The 17,469-nt window shown below is 41.3% G+C and overlaps 1 protein-coding gene across 2 annotated transcripts in view; it reads right to left on the reverse strand.

Annotated features, from left to right (window-relative positions):
• The window catches only part of FAM174A (family with sequence similarity 174 member A), a 22,565-nt gene that overhangs the window by 4,321 nt on the left and 775 nt on the right, over positions 1–17,469 (reverse strand). Inside the window, exons 2-3 of one of the 2 annotated variants that reach the window (XR_003400118.1) lie at positions 8,819–8,953; positions 8,600–8,712 (exon numbers count right to left, since the gene is read on the reverse strand). Coding sequence is in view for 1 of the 2 variants with exons in the window: in XM_026866072.1 (XP_026721873.1) it covers positions 8,819–8,953 (135 nt within the window). In the remaining variant the exon portion in view is untranslated. The remainder of the gene's footprint in view (positions 1–8,599; positions 8,713–8,818; positions 8,954–17,469) is intronic. The other variant, XM_026866072.1, reaches the window with a different exon arrangement.

Here is a 17,469-nt window from a genome sequence, read left to right on the forward strand (position 1 = left end):
GTCCAGGGGCAGGAACATTTTTACCTAGCTCTTTGGCGGGCTCGGTGGCAGGAACCTTTTTTTTGTAACCAGCTGGCGGTATTTCTCTGTATATCGTTTGTCTTGTTCATTGTTATTGCTGTTTATTGTTGTTATCATTACTACTGTTGTTGTTCAAATTGTTCTATCACTCTGATGTATTAAATTTCTTCTTATTCTAGCCACGGTTCTGTGCTTAACTTCCAGCCCGACCAGCTGAGGGTGGGGGAGGGGCAGCAGCAACGTGCTCTCCAGACACGGCAGGGCTTAAACCTGCACAGTTTGAATTGGCGCAAAAAAGTGGGGCTCGGAATAAGAATAAAAAGGGACAGGTCCTGACCAGAGTGTGATAGAGCAATCTATTAGGTGTAATTTTTTTGTTTGTATTTAGTTGATAAGAAAATGTTTGCAATGCTGGCCCACTTGTTTGCGTGGTGGGGCTGGATTTCTCCTTATATCCAGATTATAATCTCTGTGGTGGTGTTTGTTATCAGTGGAGAATGTATAAAGGGTCTTATGTTGTTATATGGGCTATTGAAGGCTTATAATGCTTTGTATCGATGCTTGTGTGGGTGGGCCGGTACCTGTTTGCCGTTTCGGATATTGTTAGGGGTCTCACCCCCTCTATGCGTGAGCCAGCGGAAGAAATCCTCTCGGCTTTGTAGAGTTTCAATTATTCTTGGAGCCTGCAGGCCAGTGTGATTGTGGCACAATGCCTTCTGAATGTCTGCCTGATTTCAGTTTTGGCCATATGGTATTTATCTAAAAATAGCAGTGCCCGGAAACCTGCCCCGAGGTCAGATAATAGTGAGTGGCAAGGGGTGTGGGAAAAGATGGGCAAAGGCCTGAGTCAGTGGGCACCCCCAATGCTCTAGAATTTCACCCGTGAACAAATGCAGATCCCTGATAAACTGATGGAGTGCTTAGAAAGGGTGTGTAACCAAACTGGCAAAACCCAGGAGACACAATTTGCTGCAATGTGCTGGGGAATTGGCCATGTGTACCGTGTCCTCTTTAATACCACCCACTGCCCTCAAGGGGGAGAAAAGGCCACAGAAGATGAAACAATACCTGAAACCAGGGGACAGGCAGAGCCAGTCTCAGTCACCTCCACCAGCACAGCGACTGAGCCAGAGAGCCAGCCAGTGTCAGTGTCAGTCGCCCCGATACAGAAAACAAAATATACCAGAAAGTCAGTTTGCAGAGTGAGGGATGAGGATGAGCCAGGCCCATCAGGGGAACAGGAGGAAGGGACAGAGGTGATTGTCCGATATCTGTCCCTGACTGAGCTGCAAGATACGTGGAGAGATTTCGGCCACCTGGGAGGTGAGCAGATTTGCACCTGGCTGCTCCAATGATGGGACAATGGAGGCAGTGCTTTTGAGATGGAGGGGAGAGAGGCCAAGCAGCTGGGATCTTTGGCCAAGGAGGCTGGCATTGATACAGAAATAGGGAAGCAGACACAAACCCTCAGCCTTTAGAAGCAACTCCTGCTCAGTGTAAGGTAGAGGTACCCCTACAAGGATGATATCCTATGTCAGCTAGGCAAATGGACCAGCATTGAGAAAGGCATCCAGAACCTCAGGGAACTGGCTGTGTTTGAGATGATCTATGGTGATATGAATAATGTCACACATGCACCCAGATCAGACCACTTGCACATACCTGATGTGGCAAAAGTTCCTGAAGAGCACACCAGAAGCACAATCGAAAGCATTGGCAATAGTGTCCTGGTGGACAGACACCCAGACTCAAACAGTGGATGGAGTGGTAGGCAAGCTCCGGCAATATGAGGGAAATCTCCCTTCATTTCAACATTCCTGGGTCTCAGCTGTGGAGGAACTGTCTCAGAGGGTTCAGAAAATGGAAGAGGACATGTCCTAAGTTTCACCTGCATGGGCTGATGTCTCAGCCATTAGAAGTAAACGTTTCCCCACCCAAGAGAAAGGCAGCAGAAGGTACACACCACGAGGCACCCTGTGGTTTTTCCTCTGTGACCATGGAGAAAACAGGAGGTGGGATGGACAGCCCACTGCTGCCCTAGCTGCACGAGTAGAGCAGCTGAAAGGGAAGATGATCACAAAAGGGGAGTCCTCCAAGAAAAGTGTAGCTCCAGTGTCCAGTCAGAAATCCCCCAGGCAGGATACAACAGTGAACGTTATGTCTGACCCTCTTGAGGGGACCAGTAAATCATTCTTGCAAGAAGTGAGTGATGATGAGCAGGATTAGAGGGGCCCTGCCTCCAGCAAGGTGGAGGAAAGGGATAATCGGATTTACTGGACAGTGTGAATCCGATGGCCTGGCAGGTCAGACCCACAAGAGTATAAGGCTTTGGTGGACACTGGCACACAGTGTACCCTGATGCCATCGAGCTACAGTAGGGTTGAATCCATCTGCATCTCTAGAGTGACAGGGGGATCACAACAGCTGACCGTACTGGAAGCTGAAGTGAGCCTGACTGGGAAGGACTGGCATAAGCACCCCATTGTGACTGGCCCAGAGGCCCTGTGCATCCTGGGCATAGACTATCTCAGGAGAGGGTACTTCAAAGACCCAGAAGTGTGCCAGTGGGCTTTTGGTGTAGCTGCCCTGGAGGGGGTTGAACAGTTGTCCACCTTACCCGGCCTCTCAGAGGATCCCTCACCGGTGGAGTGGCTTAAGGTTGAGGAGCAGAGAGTGCCGATTACTACCAGGATCGTGCACCAGGGGCAGTACTGCACCAACCGAGATTCCCTGGTTCTTATCCATCAGCTGATCCGTCAACTAGAAAGCTAGAAGGTGATCAGCAAAACTCACTCACCCTTCAACAGTCCTATATGGCCAGTGAGAAAGCCTGATGGTGAATGGAGGCTAACTGTGGACTACCGTGGCCTGAATGAAGTTAAGCCAGCAATGAGTGCTGCAGTGCCGGACGTGTTAGAGCTCCAGTATGAACTGGAGTCGAAGGAAGCCAAGTGGTACGCCAGAACTGACATTACTAACACATTCTTCTCTATTCCGGTCGCGCCAGAGTGCAGGCCACAGTTTGCATTCACTTGGAGAGGCATCCAGTACACCTGAAATCGATTGCCCCAGGGGTGGAACCACAGCTCCACCATTTGCCATGGAGTGGTACATACTGCACTGGAGAAAGGTGGGGCTCCAGAACACCTGCAGTACATTGATGACATCATTTTATGGGGGAACACAGACGAGGAAGTCTTTGAGAAAGGGAAGATAATTGAAATCGTCCTGAAGACCAGCTTTGCCATTAAGCAAAAGAAAGTTAAGGGGCATGCAAGAGAAATTCAATTCCTAGGAATAAAATGCCAAGATGGGCCTCGCCTCATCCAATGGAGGTGATAAACAAGATAACAGCCATGGCCCCACCAACCTCTAAAAAGGAGACTCAGTCTTTCCTGGGCGCTGTGTGGTTCTGGAGGATGCACATCCCGAACTACAGCCTGATTTTGAGCCCTCTATACCATGTAACCCGTAAGAAGAACGATTTTGAATGGGGCCCTGAGCAACAACAATCCTTTGAACAAATTAAACGCGAGATTCCCCAAGCAGTAGCCCTCAGGCCAGTCCGGGAAGGGCAAGAGTTTAAGAACATGCTCTACATTGCGGCTGGGGAGAATGGCCCTACCTGGAGCCTCTGGCAGAGAGCACCTGGGGACACCCGAGGCTGACCTCTAGGCTTTTGGAGCCAGGGATACAAAGGTTCTGATTAGACACCAATTGCGGAGATACTGGCAGCGTACGAGATTGGGCTGCCTCAGAAGTTATCAGCACTGAAAGACAGCTCCTCCAGGCACCCCGAATACCCGTGCTGGCATGGATGTTCAAAGGAAAGACCTCCTCCACACATCATGCAACAGATGCCACGTGGAGTAAATGGGTTGCATTGATAACACGACGGGCTTGAATAGGGAACCCCAGCTGCCCAGGGATATTAGAGGTGATTACGAACTGGCCAGAGAGCAAAGATTCCGGGATGTCACCAGAGCAGGAGGTGAAACGTGCTAAGGAGGCCCCACCATATAACGATGTGCCAGATATGGAGAAGCGATATGCCCTGTTCACTGATGGGTCTTGTCGGATTGTGGGAAAACATCGACAATGGAAGGCTGCTGTATGGAGTCCCACACGACGGGTCACTGAAGCTGCTGCGGGACAGGGTGAATCGACCCAGTTTGCAGAGGTGAAAGCCATCCAGCTTGCTTTGAATATTACTGAGTGGGAAAAGTGGCTAAGGCTCTACCTCTACACTGACTCGTTGGTGGTGGCGAATACGCTGTGGAAAAGGTTGCAACAACGGAAGCAGAACAACTGGCAACGTATGGTTAAAATCGTCTGGGCTGCTGAAGTATGGCAGGACATTGCAGCCGGTGTGGAAAAGCTTGCTGTGAAGGTGCGCCACGTGGATGCCCATGTACCGAAGAGTCGGACCAATGATGAACATCGACACAACCAGCAGGCAGACCAAGCTGCTAAGTTCAGAGGGGCTCAGTTGAACTTGGACTGGCAGCGCAGAACTGAACTGTTCATAGCTTGGTGGGCCCATGAGACCTTGGGTCACTGAGGTAGAGATGCAACATACAGGTGGGCTCGAGATCGAGGGGTGGACTTCACTACTGACACAACATTGCAGAGATCATCCACAGATGTGAGACGTGTGCTACAATCAAACATGCCAATGGGGTGAAGCCCCAGCAGAATGGAGAGTGATGGATGTAATATAGATATGGAGAGGCCTGGCAAATCGACTACATCATACTGCCACGGACCCGCCACAGGAAGCGCCACATGCTCACAATGGTGGAAGTGACCGCTGGATGGCTGGAAGCTTACCCAGCGCCCCATGCCACCGCCCAAAACACCATCTTGGGCCTTGAAACCGAAGTCCTATGGACACACGGCACCCCAGAGAAAACTGAGTCAGACAACAGGACCCACTTCCAAAACAACCTCATAAATGCCTGGGCAGAAGAACACGGCATCGAGTGGGTCTACCATATCCCCTATCACGCACCAGCCTCTGGAAAGATCAAGCGCTACAATGGACTGTTAAAAACCACACTGAAAGCACTGGGAGGTTGGACCTCCAAAGACTGGGACATGCATCTAGCAAAGGCCACCGGGCTAGTCAACACAAGGGGATCTGCCAGTCGAGCTGGCCCGGCTCAGTCAAAACCTCCATGTGCTATAGATGGGGATAAAGTCCCTGTGGTGCGCATGAGGAATATGTTGGTAAAAATGGTCTGGTTTAGTCCTGCGCCAGGCAAAGGTAAATGCAAACCCATCCACGGGATTGCTTTTGCCCAAGGACCTGGGTATACCTGGTAGGTGATGCAGGATAATGGAGAGGTCCGATGTGTACCACAGGGGGACTTGATTCTGGGCGAGAACATGCCATAAATTATACTGTGCATTTGTAAATGATTGTTTTTGTTATTGTTAACTGCTAAATGGCAGCTGGACATGATGCAGATGGTATAGAATAAAGGGGTGGATTATGTCATGGTTCAGCCAGGATAGAATCAACTTTTCCCATCAGAGAGAGAGGGTGAAGGGATCTCCAGCCGGGTTATTCATACCACGCTGACATCAGGTCCAGGGGTGGAGCCATTTTACTTTCGCTTTTGATTTTGGGGGTTGCGACTCACTCGGCGGGCTTGTTCCCTGACCATTTTGCGGTATTTCTCTGTTTATCTTTTGTCTTGTTCATTGTTATTGCTGTTTACTGTTGTTATCATTGCCACTGTTGTTGTTCAGATTGTTTTATCACACTGTTGTATTAAATTTCTTCTTATTTTAGCCCAGGTTTGTGCCTATCTTCCAGCCCGACTGGCTGCGGGTGGAGAAGGGGCAACAGCAACTTGCTCTCCAGTCCCGGCAGGGCTTAAACCAACACAACTACTGATGCTCTCAAGCTGTAACATATGTGATCCAATGACTATTTTTAAAATGGTCTGAATCAGTAATCTACTTTCTAATACTTCCGAATTGCCTGGAATAGCTAAACTAGATGATGATTTGCTGCAGTACTTCAATTTAAGGAGGGGCTGTGTATTTTGAAATTAGGATGGGGGTTTTGTGGGGTTTGTTTTGCTATGGTTTGTTTTTTTCCAACTACACAGTAATAATGTGTTTTTTTTGTAGTTAACACAGTTAAGAGCAAGTGCAGTTTAAACCCTGCTCTCTATAGTTACGAAGAGTTTGCTTTAATGCAAGTTAATTTCTTAACCATAAACCAAATTACTTTCAACCACAGAACCATAGAAAGTGTACTGGCAAAAGCATTAATTTAGGACATAATTTGACAAAATCCATATTGGGATCAGAGGTAGGGCAATCCATAAGACATACTCATTGAGTATGAATTTCCAAGATATATTTTGCCAGGGGATATTTTGCTGGGGGATGAATACAATATTCTCTACCTGATTAAATAACCATGATAGAAATATATAGGGTCCTTGGTACAGCCCTGATTAGTTTTAAGGAGTTCTCAGCTTTGTCTCCTTAAGAAGCATATATACACCCCAGGATCACCCTACCGTGTTTGTGTGGCAAAAAGGGAAAAGTAAAATAAAAATAAGGATCTCAGTCTAAACCACAGATCCTTTTCTTACTGTTTTCACTGTTTCATCCTTACACATCCTGTCAGGGACAAAAATGAAATATCCAAGAATGAAATAACTTAAGTATGTAAACCAGGTAGGAATGGTATCTACCTGCTTTACATAGTTTGGTTACTCCATAAGCCACTGGAAGACTGATTGCAAAATGGATCTGTAACAGTTTAAAAGTACTATACATATTAGATACTTCTACAGTAAGACACTTGAATGAAAACTTTTTCTCCCTCAAATTGAAGTATTTAGAGACATACAGGAAAAAAAAAATCAGAAATCCACCCTCTGAAAACCTCTGATACTCTTTTAGTTTACTTACCCCCTAGAGTTTTCATTGTTTCTATTTTTAAGGTACTCAAATAAGTTTAAAGAAAACAGACACAATCACTTTGACACTTTGAGGTGGTTTTATAGCTTCAGACTTCAAAAATACAAACTCATTTATCTTAACATACAGAAAGCTTCAAGCTAGGAATGTTGGATTTATCTGTAGAATGTGACTTAAATACAGAGCAACCTATTAAAGTAAAAGAGTAGGGTTAAAAGATATATGCTGCCATTTAAGAGTCTGGAAAGCTTAAAACAATACTCTTTAAATTTTCAAAATAGATTAATTGGAAGTTATTATAAGCAGTCAAAAAAACTCAGAACACCTATATACATGCATAAGGCAGATATATTTCAATACCACTTATTGACACAGCCGTGTCTGCACTAGAAGACATAGTGCATATAGCTACTTAACATACTAATAGTATAGTCCCCTTAGATGAAATACTGCTTTTAGGACATCATCAGCTCCTTGAAGCTTAAGAACAAATACTATCATGCTTAATCTCCAAAATTAACATATAAGAGAATGAAGTAACCTCTATAACATGAATACCAGTGTTAATTGTGTAATACTGTTTGCTAATGATGACTAGCCACATTATCATGTTCATTCCTAGTAAGAAGGTAACTTGATGCTCACATAAATAAATATTTATGAGGATTATCAAGTTAAGTGGTCATCAAATACCTCGAAGACTAATAAGTATGATGATTTGCAATAGACTTTAAAAGATCTAACACAGACATAGATGGAATTCCTGGAGTATAATGTGACAACTACTTATTACATAATAACCGTAATTTATACTGGAAGAAGACTGGTAATGTGGAGTAACTGTAAGTGCCACATAACTCTCTAATACAGAGGAGCGGTAAGTGGAGAGATTCCAACTAGTTTCTTCTAATGTATGGGGGAGACAAAAAGGAAAGATTGTCTTGGGAAAAAAATTTCATCTGAAAGATTCCCGCATAGGAGAGAAAGTTAAAAAAAGGCTGAACCTTTCACTCCAAGTTCCAAAACTGCATCCAAAGTTGTTTTCTGATAACCAGCAGAACATCTGACTTACCACTCCAACAGTTTTAATTCATTTGAGACATTATGTACTTTCATATTAAAGTGTTGAATCAGTTCCTAGCTGTGACTGGCAGAATTGATTTTTTTATTTCATGCCTAACATTAGACCTCGCTATGACAATTTTTCCAAAATTTTTACTATGTCTTTGCATGTGCAGTGTGATGGCATTACTCAATAAGCAGTACTGTTTTAAATTTGAATTGCATATGCTTGTTTGAATTGATCATAATGTTTAAGTGTAGGGGCAATAAGGAACTATAAAAAATTTTTCCTGTATCCACATAGTTTCAGATAGTGACTTAAGAATATGTGCCTTTCTATGCAGCAGTACCAAATCTAAAACCTGGTGCAGGTTCATCATCAACAACCTGACTACTTTAACAATGAGAAAGCAGAATGAAGCTGCTGGAAATTGGAACTCATAGGAGAAAATACAGAGTAAAAATCGAGGAGCCACCAAAATAAAAAATTACAAGAGAAAGGTAAGGGCTAGCTGTTGACTTTAACATAAGTGTTGGTAATGACACTGTATTTGTAACCAAAATATCCTACCTTCCTCTCCATTTCTCTGGAACTCACATGCTGAAGACAAATGCTGTTTATCTTCTTGCTCACTAAATTCTTACCAATTTAAAATTCAAGTGATCTTGACATCCCTTCTCCAACTACATGCATATGAAACACAGTAGTGAGCTTTCACAGTGAAACTGCTTATCATCCATGCTCCTCCAATTCTATTGCTAGAAGTATATTTGGCTTCTATATACAAACCTTCGAGGATGACTGGCATCAAATACTGTTGTGTCATCATCACCATCATCTTGCTCTAATGGGGTCAGCTCCATGTTTTCTATGTTTGTATCCAAAACCCCATATCTTCGTGTTTTTCTATTTCGCCTTCTGAGCCTGAAATGTAATTTAAAACATTTTTCTAGAAATTCTTCTCTACTTACTTTCCCGCAACGTAAGAAAACTATGACTTAAAATACTGCTATATTGACACATCATAAATTTTAAAAAACTTAGCATATGTAAAGTGTACACATTTAGCTCTATGAAATTCGAAGGTCAGAAAATTCTAAGTGTCAAGAGTTTACATTAAATGATTAAGGCCAATAAGAATGTCATCTATAGTTTTGTACAGAATTACTGTAGTGATTACAAAAAGCCTATACAGGCACTTGGTAGCTAAATGTAAGAACCAGGTAAAAATACTTGCAGAAGCATACTTCTAGCAGATCTTACAATAAGAAAAAAATTGACTTGCTACATATTCTCTATGTGTTTTATGCATCTCTATAGCACAGTAGATCAAAAAAGAGAGAAACTCAACACAGCTATAGTAAAGAGTAACACAAGTCATGGGCGATATCGAAACTTTGTATTATCATTTGTGCGGTCTTTTATAGCTATCAAGTTAAAAATATTGCTTATAATTACACTTTGGAATAAAAGATAACTTGTAGGGTCAATGTCTTCCATGTTTCACAAAACGTGGAAGAAAGAGGCAGTGATTCACATTTCAGGATTAAGGTACAGTACTTATCACAGATGAACTGTTTGCATCTGCTTTTTTCACTTTCTGTGGCTTCTCTGCATGGGCCTTGGTCCCATGTAAGCCACACACACACTGAACTCGCTCCCTTTGGCTTTGAAGAACTAGTCCTACACACATCGAACATGCCTTGCTCAAGTCTTTTTGCATCAGGAACTCAGATCCCCAGTCATTCAGCAAACACTCTGTGAAGGCATCTTTACAAAATGCTGACAGTCACTTTCAGCTACTGTATACTAGCAAACAGGAGTTACAGGAAAGCTATTGGACTTAAAAAACAAACAAGCAAAAAAAAAACCAAAAAAACCCAAAAAAAACACCACACAAAACAAAACAACCAAAACTGCTTTCTAGGCATTTAGTGCTAAACTCAAAGATGATAGTAGCCCTTCCTTTTAGAAACTGCAAAATTTATAAAGCCAAGCCAGGTGCCTAGGAGAGGTGTTTATAACATTCAGGAACTTCAATACTGGATATTTCAGAGCTAATAATCACAAGGATTATTTATGTATAACATAGTATGATAGTATATGCTATAGCAGCATAATATGTACAACACATTATATTATTATTATAATGTGCATAAACACCTCTCTGCCCCACACTGAGGCACCACTTAACCACCTTGTAAGAGATATCAAATATGATAATGAGACTCTCCGCTTCAGATTCTGTCATGATCTCTCATGTGCTTAAATAATTTTTAAAAATATGCTTCTTGGAAAACATTTACCTTTTCACATTAGGGCAACTTTGAAAGAACACAAAGCAGGATCCAATCTTGGTTTAGGTTATACACCAGTGAATTAAACCTCCCTTTGGAATTGGGAAGCAAATGTAACCCTGTCAGGATGGGAAGGGTATAAAACCTTTCTTCAAAGTCCTCCAACTTCTGATATAAAAAGAAATAATCAGTATGATCATTTCCTCCACCCTCAACTATGATTTGTAACAGCAGCAACTGTTGTGCCAGCCGTTTCAGTGCTTTAGCACAACTTAAAGTACCTAACTTCATTGTTTAAAGCTAAGGCTAATAACGAAAGACGCAAATTTCACCTTTTGGTCCAAGACAAAGTACCTTCCATTTTCTCCATTCATTTCATCTGGCCTTTAGTCCTCATCACAGAAAGAAGTTGTTTACATCAAAGCACCAAGCAGAAGAAAATTCTAAACCTTTAAGATGAAAGCATGATGAAAGATATGGTTGTTTCCTACATATTGTGTCTTTTGTTTTGTTTTTACTAAAGTAGAAGCTAAGCAACTGGCACTAGGACTCCCAGATATTCTAACAGATTAGAAATTATTTTGAACACAAATGAAATAGGAAATAAAGGAGAGGCAGTTCATAATATCTGTATAGTCAATATTTCCATCATTCTCAATATACACTTTTTTTACTTAATGGGGTAAGAAGTAATTGCTACTGTTGAGTTGAGAATAACCTAAGACAGTCACATGACATGACAATGTCCACATGACAGATAATGCAAAAAAAATCTTATCACAAGGCTGGCATAAATTGCTACATTCAAACAAATGTTGTTGAAAAAGGGATAAAAGAATTACTTGTGATATGAAAACTTTCTGTATATACAGACTAAGTCAAAAGACTAAAGCTAAAAGAATACTAGAGACACCTATGCAACATGCATGTATGGTCATAACTATGACACTAGAGCAGTGTTATGAATGTTAACAAAAAATAACTTCAAACCTTTTACCCTGTGATTGTTTGGAAGAAAACCTAGGACAAAATCCTAATTTTGTTGAAGTCAGTAGAGTTCTCTGTGCCTCATGAATCTAACAGGGACAATTTTTATCTTCGTAGTTACTAAAGGATACCTTAGGGTCTAATAAGATAAAGTTAAGAAAATGGATTTAAAAGTACAGAAAAAGTTAATGTTGTATTTCTACATGGTCAGTGTCAATCCCTCCTCAAATATAGCTTATAGCAGTAGAGGAATCCACAAGCAAATATGAACAGATATTATTTGACTAACATCAGAGATGGCATAGATAATAGACTGTTAAACTACGAGGACAGCTAAATAAGACCAACGCAGAAATGTTGGGGGGAAAAAAAAAATAAAACAAAACAAAACAAAACCAAAAACACACACAAAAAAAGCAGAAAGTATGTTAAGAAAATGAGAGTTGAAGTAAAGCCATCGGTCAAGTTTAAATAACACCAAGTACCTAGAGAAACATAAAACTACAAGGGACTTGGGAGGTTGGGATGAGTTAAACACCAAGTAAGGTAAAAAAGAGTCACTACATAACATGTGCTCTCCTTTTTGGGGGTATACAAATACAAAACTGCTGACAGAAATCTCAAAATCTGTCATCTCAGTTAAACATTAGCATAGCTCCCAGAACTTCCTTGTACAAAAAGGTATTTTCAATTACATATGTGTAAGTTTTCTGAATGCTCATCAGCTGTATGAAATACAATCAAACAGCAACAGAAGAATCATTAAAAAGCAAAAAGACAAGGTACCTTTACATGAAGGAATTTTCATTTTTACACAGTCTTGACAACTTCTTGATTTAGTTTTGTTTATCAACACATTGATAGGATATATCTTGAGAAACTTTGTAATTTCAGTGTCAAATACCACTTCAGTTAGAAGTGGCATACTTCTTTCAAGCAAGAAGATGGTTTAAACACAATTCTTACCTGAATATGATACCAAATTAAAGGGTCACAGCAATATTTGTCATTAATTTTATTGAGAAAATTAATTTATCATCATAATGGTGTAAAATACTTTTTTCAAGGACCTTTACACATATTTTCTGTGTAGAACATAGGATTGTAGCATTTGCAGAATGGCTGCTTATAAACTGACATAACTTGAACAGCCTTCAAATAGCATGCTAAAAGAAATGTTAGCACAAAATAACATTTTCCTGTAGTCATTTCCATCTGTGTAAGAGGAGAAAAACAAGTTATATTATACTATCCTAATTTGTCCATGTGTAAGGTACTACTCTTGCTTCAAACCACAAATACTTTAAACAGGATCAGTTCAATAAAGCAGCAATCCCTAATCATCCTTTCTTCTTAGATAAAGTGCCCTTCTACTAGAAGCTTTTCACTGTTAGTAAACTCTACAATAAACCAACCTCCTCAACTCATCACCCTTCAGCTTCACAATATTTTAGAGGATTCTCAGAAGCATGTGCCAAGGAAATCACAGCTCTCCCAACACCTCAACCTACAGACAAGTCTTACTTATGGGCCAGTCAATGCCTTTGCAAAAGTAAAACTCAGATTTTCTTGCTCAATAGTTACAAAGAGAGACTACTTTCAAACAGGTTGGATAAGTTATGAGAAACAATCACAGATGAGCAAAAATATCATGGAAGAGTTTGGTAAAAGTCTGTGTGACACAACTATGTTTTATCTATCCCAGAGGTGACCCAATTCTAGGAAAGTTCCACCCTGGAGTTGTCTCACACCTTGTGCTACAAAATACTGTATAGTTAATTCATAGTCTCCTTTAATGCTCATTTTTAACTAAATTCATTTTTCATGAACTATGAACTATGTCTGTCACAAAAAGTATTCTCATAAAGTTATTATTTGAAGTTAACTAAGCCTTTCTTCTGCAAAAGTCATGCTCGAGTTATGGATTTCACACCCAGGAAAGACACTCAGTAATCACCTTTCAAAAGGCTTATAAATAACATCTCAGAAATCTGTTTTAAATTAAAATCATGATACACGGTTCAAAACAAAACATATTTTGGATGTCTTATTTAGCATGACAAATTATGTAGCACACTTATCTAAAATGAAAAGCTGTTTCACCTCATCTGCTACAACTTTTTTCTCATTACCTCAGAAAGTCTGAAAATTTAAGGGCATGCACTTCTTTCTACATAAACATGGAATAAGACCTTTGTCTGTTACAGACTTTAAGTGAAAAAACCCCAAACTCTCCAGAGTCAATAAGCAGAAAACCCAAAAGAATGTATGAATTTTAACTTCATCCTTTCTATGCATCATGAAGGGCAATCACACACATAAGCTATTTTATGTAAGTACCAAAACAAGAAGCAAAGAAGACAATAAAACTACACCAATAGACTGAACAAGGCATCGGTGTGTCTCAGTTTTCTTATTCCTAGCTCTGATGGATGTGCTGTATGATTTTGGTGCTAAATACTTTATTCTTTGCAATATTTATATTCCTTATAAAAGGACTTTGATATATACCAGAATAAGAATTCATAAAAGACAAAAACTCTTATTGTAATTGGCAGAATTAGCTACTGTAGTAAAACAAGTCTGCCCAAGCAAGATCTCCAGTTCAAGGGACACTAGAAAAGACTAACATCTCACTACAATAAAAACTTTTTTTAACCAATGAGATAGGAGATAACCAAAAACCAGTAACAGCATCAACAGAAAGAAATTACTTCCTTAATGTAAGAGTGTCAAAACACAGGAATGTGAGACTGTAGAATATGCATCACTAGATATTGAAAACTCAACTGGACAAGAGCTGACCAACCTGCTGTAGGTGACCCTGCTGTGAGCAGAAAACTGGACTAGACAGTCTCCAGAGCTGCCTGCCAGCCCCTGCCACTCTGTGATAGTCTATTTCATTTGTCACAGCTATCAACAATGCCTCCCAAACTAAGCTTCTTAGTGTATCAGGAGGAGAGATGCAAACAGACCAACCTTTATAATCAAGGGGTTCAAAGAGCAAGTCCCCATAAAAAGCTACCATCTTTTTCCTGATGGAGAAATTGCATTATCGGTAGTATCACTTGAGAAAGTTGACAGGAGATTGCTATAGCTTACATAACCATTCCCAACAAAATTTATCTCCTGTATGAAGAGAAGTTAAGCATTAGCCATATTAGCAAAGTTGCATCAGCCTGCACAATTTTTTCTTGAAAATGTATTTTCAGGGCACCATCTTCAAGAAAACCACATGGCTCTCAAAACAGAAAAGTCATACCATTATCAAAATGTATCAAATTCATAAAGGAAGAGATTACTACCCTCCTGAGTCAGGCAAAGCTTTGGCTGAAGGTATCTCAGCACAGATCACCTAGATTTTCCAGGTAAGTCTCTACAGAACTTGAAAAACATTATTTTTTATTTTAAAGTTACAGATCTTTTCTCTGAATAGATGAAGCAGAAGAGTGTGTATATATTAAGTAATAGAATAGAACATAACAGAATAGAACATTTCAGTTGGAAGGGATCTACAACGACCATCTGGTCCATCTGCCTGACAAATTCAGGGCTGACCAAAAGTTAAAGCGTATTATTCACAGCATTGTCCAAATGCCTCTTAAATGCTGAGAGGCATTAGGCATCAACTACCTCTCTAGGAAGCCCATTCCAGTCTTTGATCACCCTGTTGGTAAAGAAATGTTTACTAATGTCCAGTCTAAACCTCTCCTGGTGCAGCTCTGAACCATTCCCATGCATCCTACCACTGGATACGAGGGATAACAGATCAGCACCTCCCTCTGCACCTCCCGTCCTCAGAAAGGTGTAGATAACAATGATATCACCCCTCAGTCTTATTTTCTCGAAGCTAGACAAACCCGGACCTTACCTTCTCCTCACAGGACATGCCTTCCAGACCTTCCACCAGCTTTGTTGCTCTCCTCTGCTCACATTCAAAGACTTGAACATCCTTCTTAAACTGTGGGGCCCAGAAGTGCTCACAACACTCAAGGTTGAGGCCACACCATCACTAAATACAGCAGGATAATAACCTCTTTTGCCTGGCTGGCTGTGCTGTGTTTGACGCACCCCTAGATGCAGAATTTTGTCCTTCTTGGCTGCCGAGGTACACTGCTGACTCATATTGAGCCTGCTATCAGCCAGTATGCCCAAATCTCTTTCTTTCTGCAGGGCTGGTCTTCAGCCACTCCTCTTCCCATTTACACTTGTGCAGGCATTACTCCATCCTAGGTGCTGAATCCAGCATTTGGACTTGTTAAATTTCATCCCATTAATCATCTCTAATGCTCCAATCTATCTAGACCTCTCTGCAAGGCCTCCCCAGCCCTTCAAGAGAGTCAACAGCATCGCCTAGTTTAATATCATCAGCAAACCTGCTAATGGTGCATTCAACTCCTACCTCTAGATGACTGATAAAAAGATTGACCAGAACTGGTCCTAGAATTGAGCCCTGAGGAATACTGCTGGTGACTGGCCGTCAGTCAGATGTAGCCCCATTTGCTACAACACTTTGAGCCCTGCCATTCAGCCAGTTCACCACCCAGTGCACCACATACCTACCCATCTCACAGTTAGACAGGTCATCCAGAGGGATGTTGTGAGGATGGTATCAAAAAGCTTACTAAAATCCAGAAAACCTATATCCACTACCTTCCCTTCATAAGCTAGGTGGATGATCCAAGTTGAAAGTTTGTAAAAAGCCCTGAAACATTTATGTCTGATAACAATATAGATTGTTTCATCACAAGAAAATATTTCAAAAGTTACGATAGGTTTATACCTAACCCTTAAAATTCTTATGCAACCTTTGCCAAAAATATTTCAGTCACAAGCTCAAATTGAAAAGCATATGCTTCATCTATTCCAAACTTCAAAAGCAAGATGAAACAGAAAGATGCAGAATTACAGAATAACAATGTGAGTTTATGTAGAACAGCAACCTTCCTAGTGCCAAACCAGAATATCAAAGAATTGCCACTTATCCAGAAAATAATGGCAGTAGACAAGAACTTCCTTCTCCAGCTCCTGCAATAAGAGGCTTTTACTTATTTATTTGGCCTTTCCATAGTATTTGTCAGAATTCCACATCAACAGGCTCCTATTAGGAGGAACAGGAAGACTGAGAAGTACTCTTGTTCATTTTCATGTGCTTAAAAGATTATGCTGTTTCCTTTCAGATATGATATCATCAAGGTATGCACTCTAATGAAAATAGGACTGAAGACTCCTTAAGAGTGATCTGTAGGAGCTATGGAGCAATCACAATATCCTAGTTTACTTGTACTGCATGTCTTAATAAGTGCACCACATAGACCATCTTTCAACCACATTTCTGGAATAAACGATGAAGGTACTGGACACACTATCCACCAGTATATCTAACTGTAATGAAAAGTACATAGAGAACCTGCTGCATAATGCATGTGCTTCATGCATAATCACACATTTGGGCCTGTGCAGAAATGTTCACAGGTTAAGCATGAGAGAGAGCAAGAACAACAAAACACAGTGACAAACACTGTCATTAACAGTAAAAGCACATGCAGTTATGCAGCCAATAATTTTCATGATAAACATGAAGGCAGCTCACCGGTAGTACAAGCTTTTTAAAGGCCTTTTCCTTAAGGAAGTGCAAAATACATGTTTACTGAAAAAGAAAACATGAAAGATGTTTTACTGATAAACAGAAGATGGGCTAATTTGGTAATTCAGCGAGAGAGAAGTTTGCAAATGGGACAAAAATAACCCAAAGATTGTATAAAATTATATTCATGTGGACGGACATGTCAGTAGTGACAAGTCCACTTGAAGGCAACAGGAGGGAGCTGGGAAAGGCCCGACACTGATGAGTGGCATCACTGCTCTGAGTGAAACCCGACCAAGCACCTTTTCTGCACACATGCGGCAGGGAGGCAACACCAGGAGTTTCCCAGACGCCTCAGTCAGCAGCACTTTCCGCATGCCGTGGAGACAGGCCCTGCACGCTGGCCCGCAGTCAGCAGCTGAGTGGACCATAACAGTCAACACAACCGGCCGGGTCCGGCACGGCGCGGGTATAATTAGGGCCAGCCTCAGCCCCTCGGCGGCGCGTTGTCTATACACGGTGTCCCGGAAGGGGCAGCAGCGCCTCCCTCCCTCCCTCCCTCCCTCGTC

The sequence above is a fragment of the Athene cunicularia genome, assembly GCF_003259725.1.
Source record: "Athene cunicularia isolate RWA chromosome Z unlocalized genomic scaffold, athCun1 chrZ_part2, whole genome shotgun sequence".
Classification (NCBI taxonomy): domain Eukaryota; kingdom Metazoa; phylum Chordata; class Aves; order Strigiformes; family Strigidae; genus Athene; species Athene cunicularia.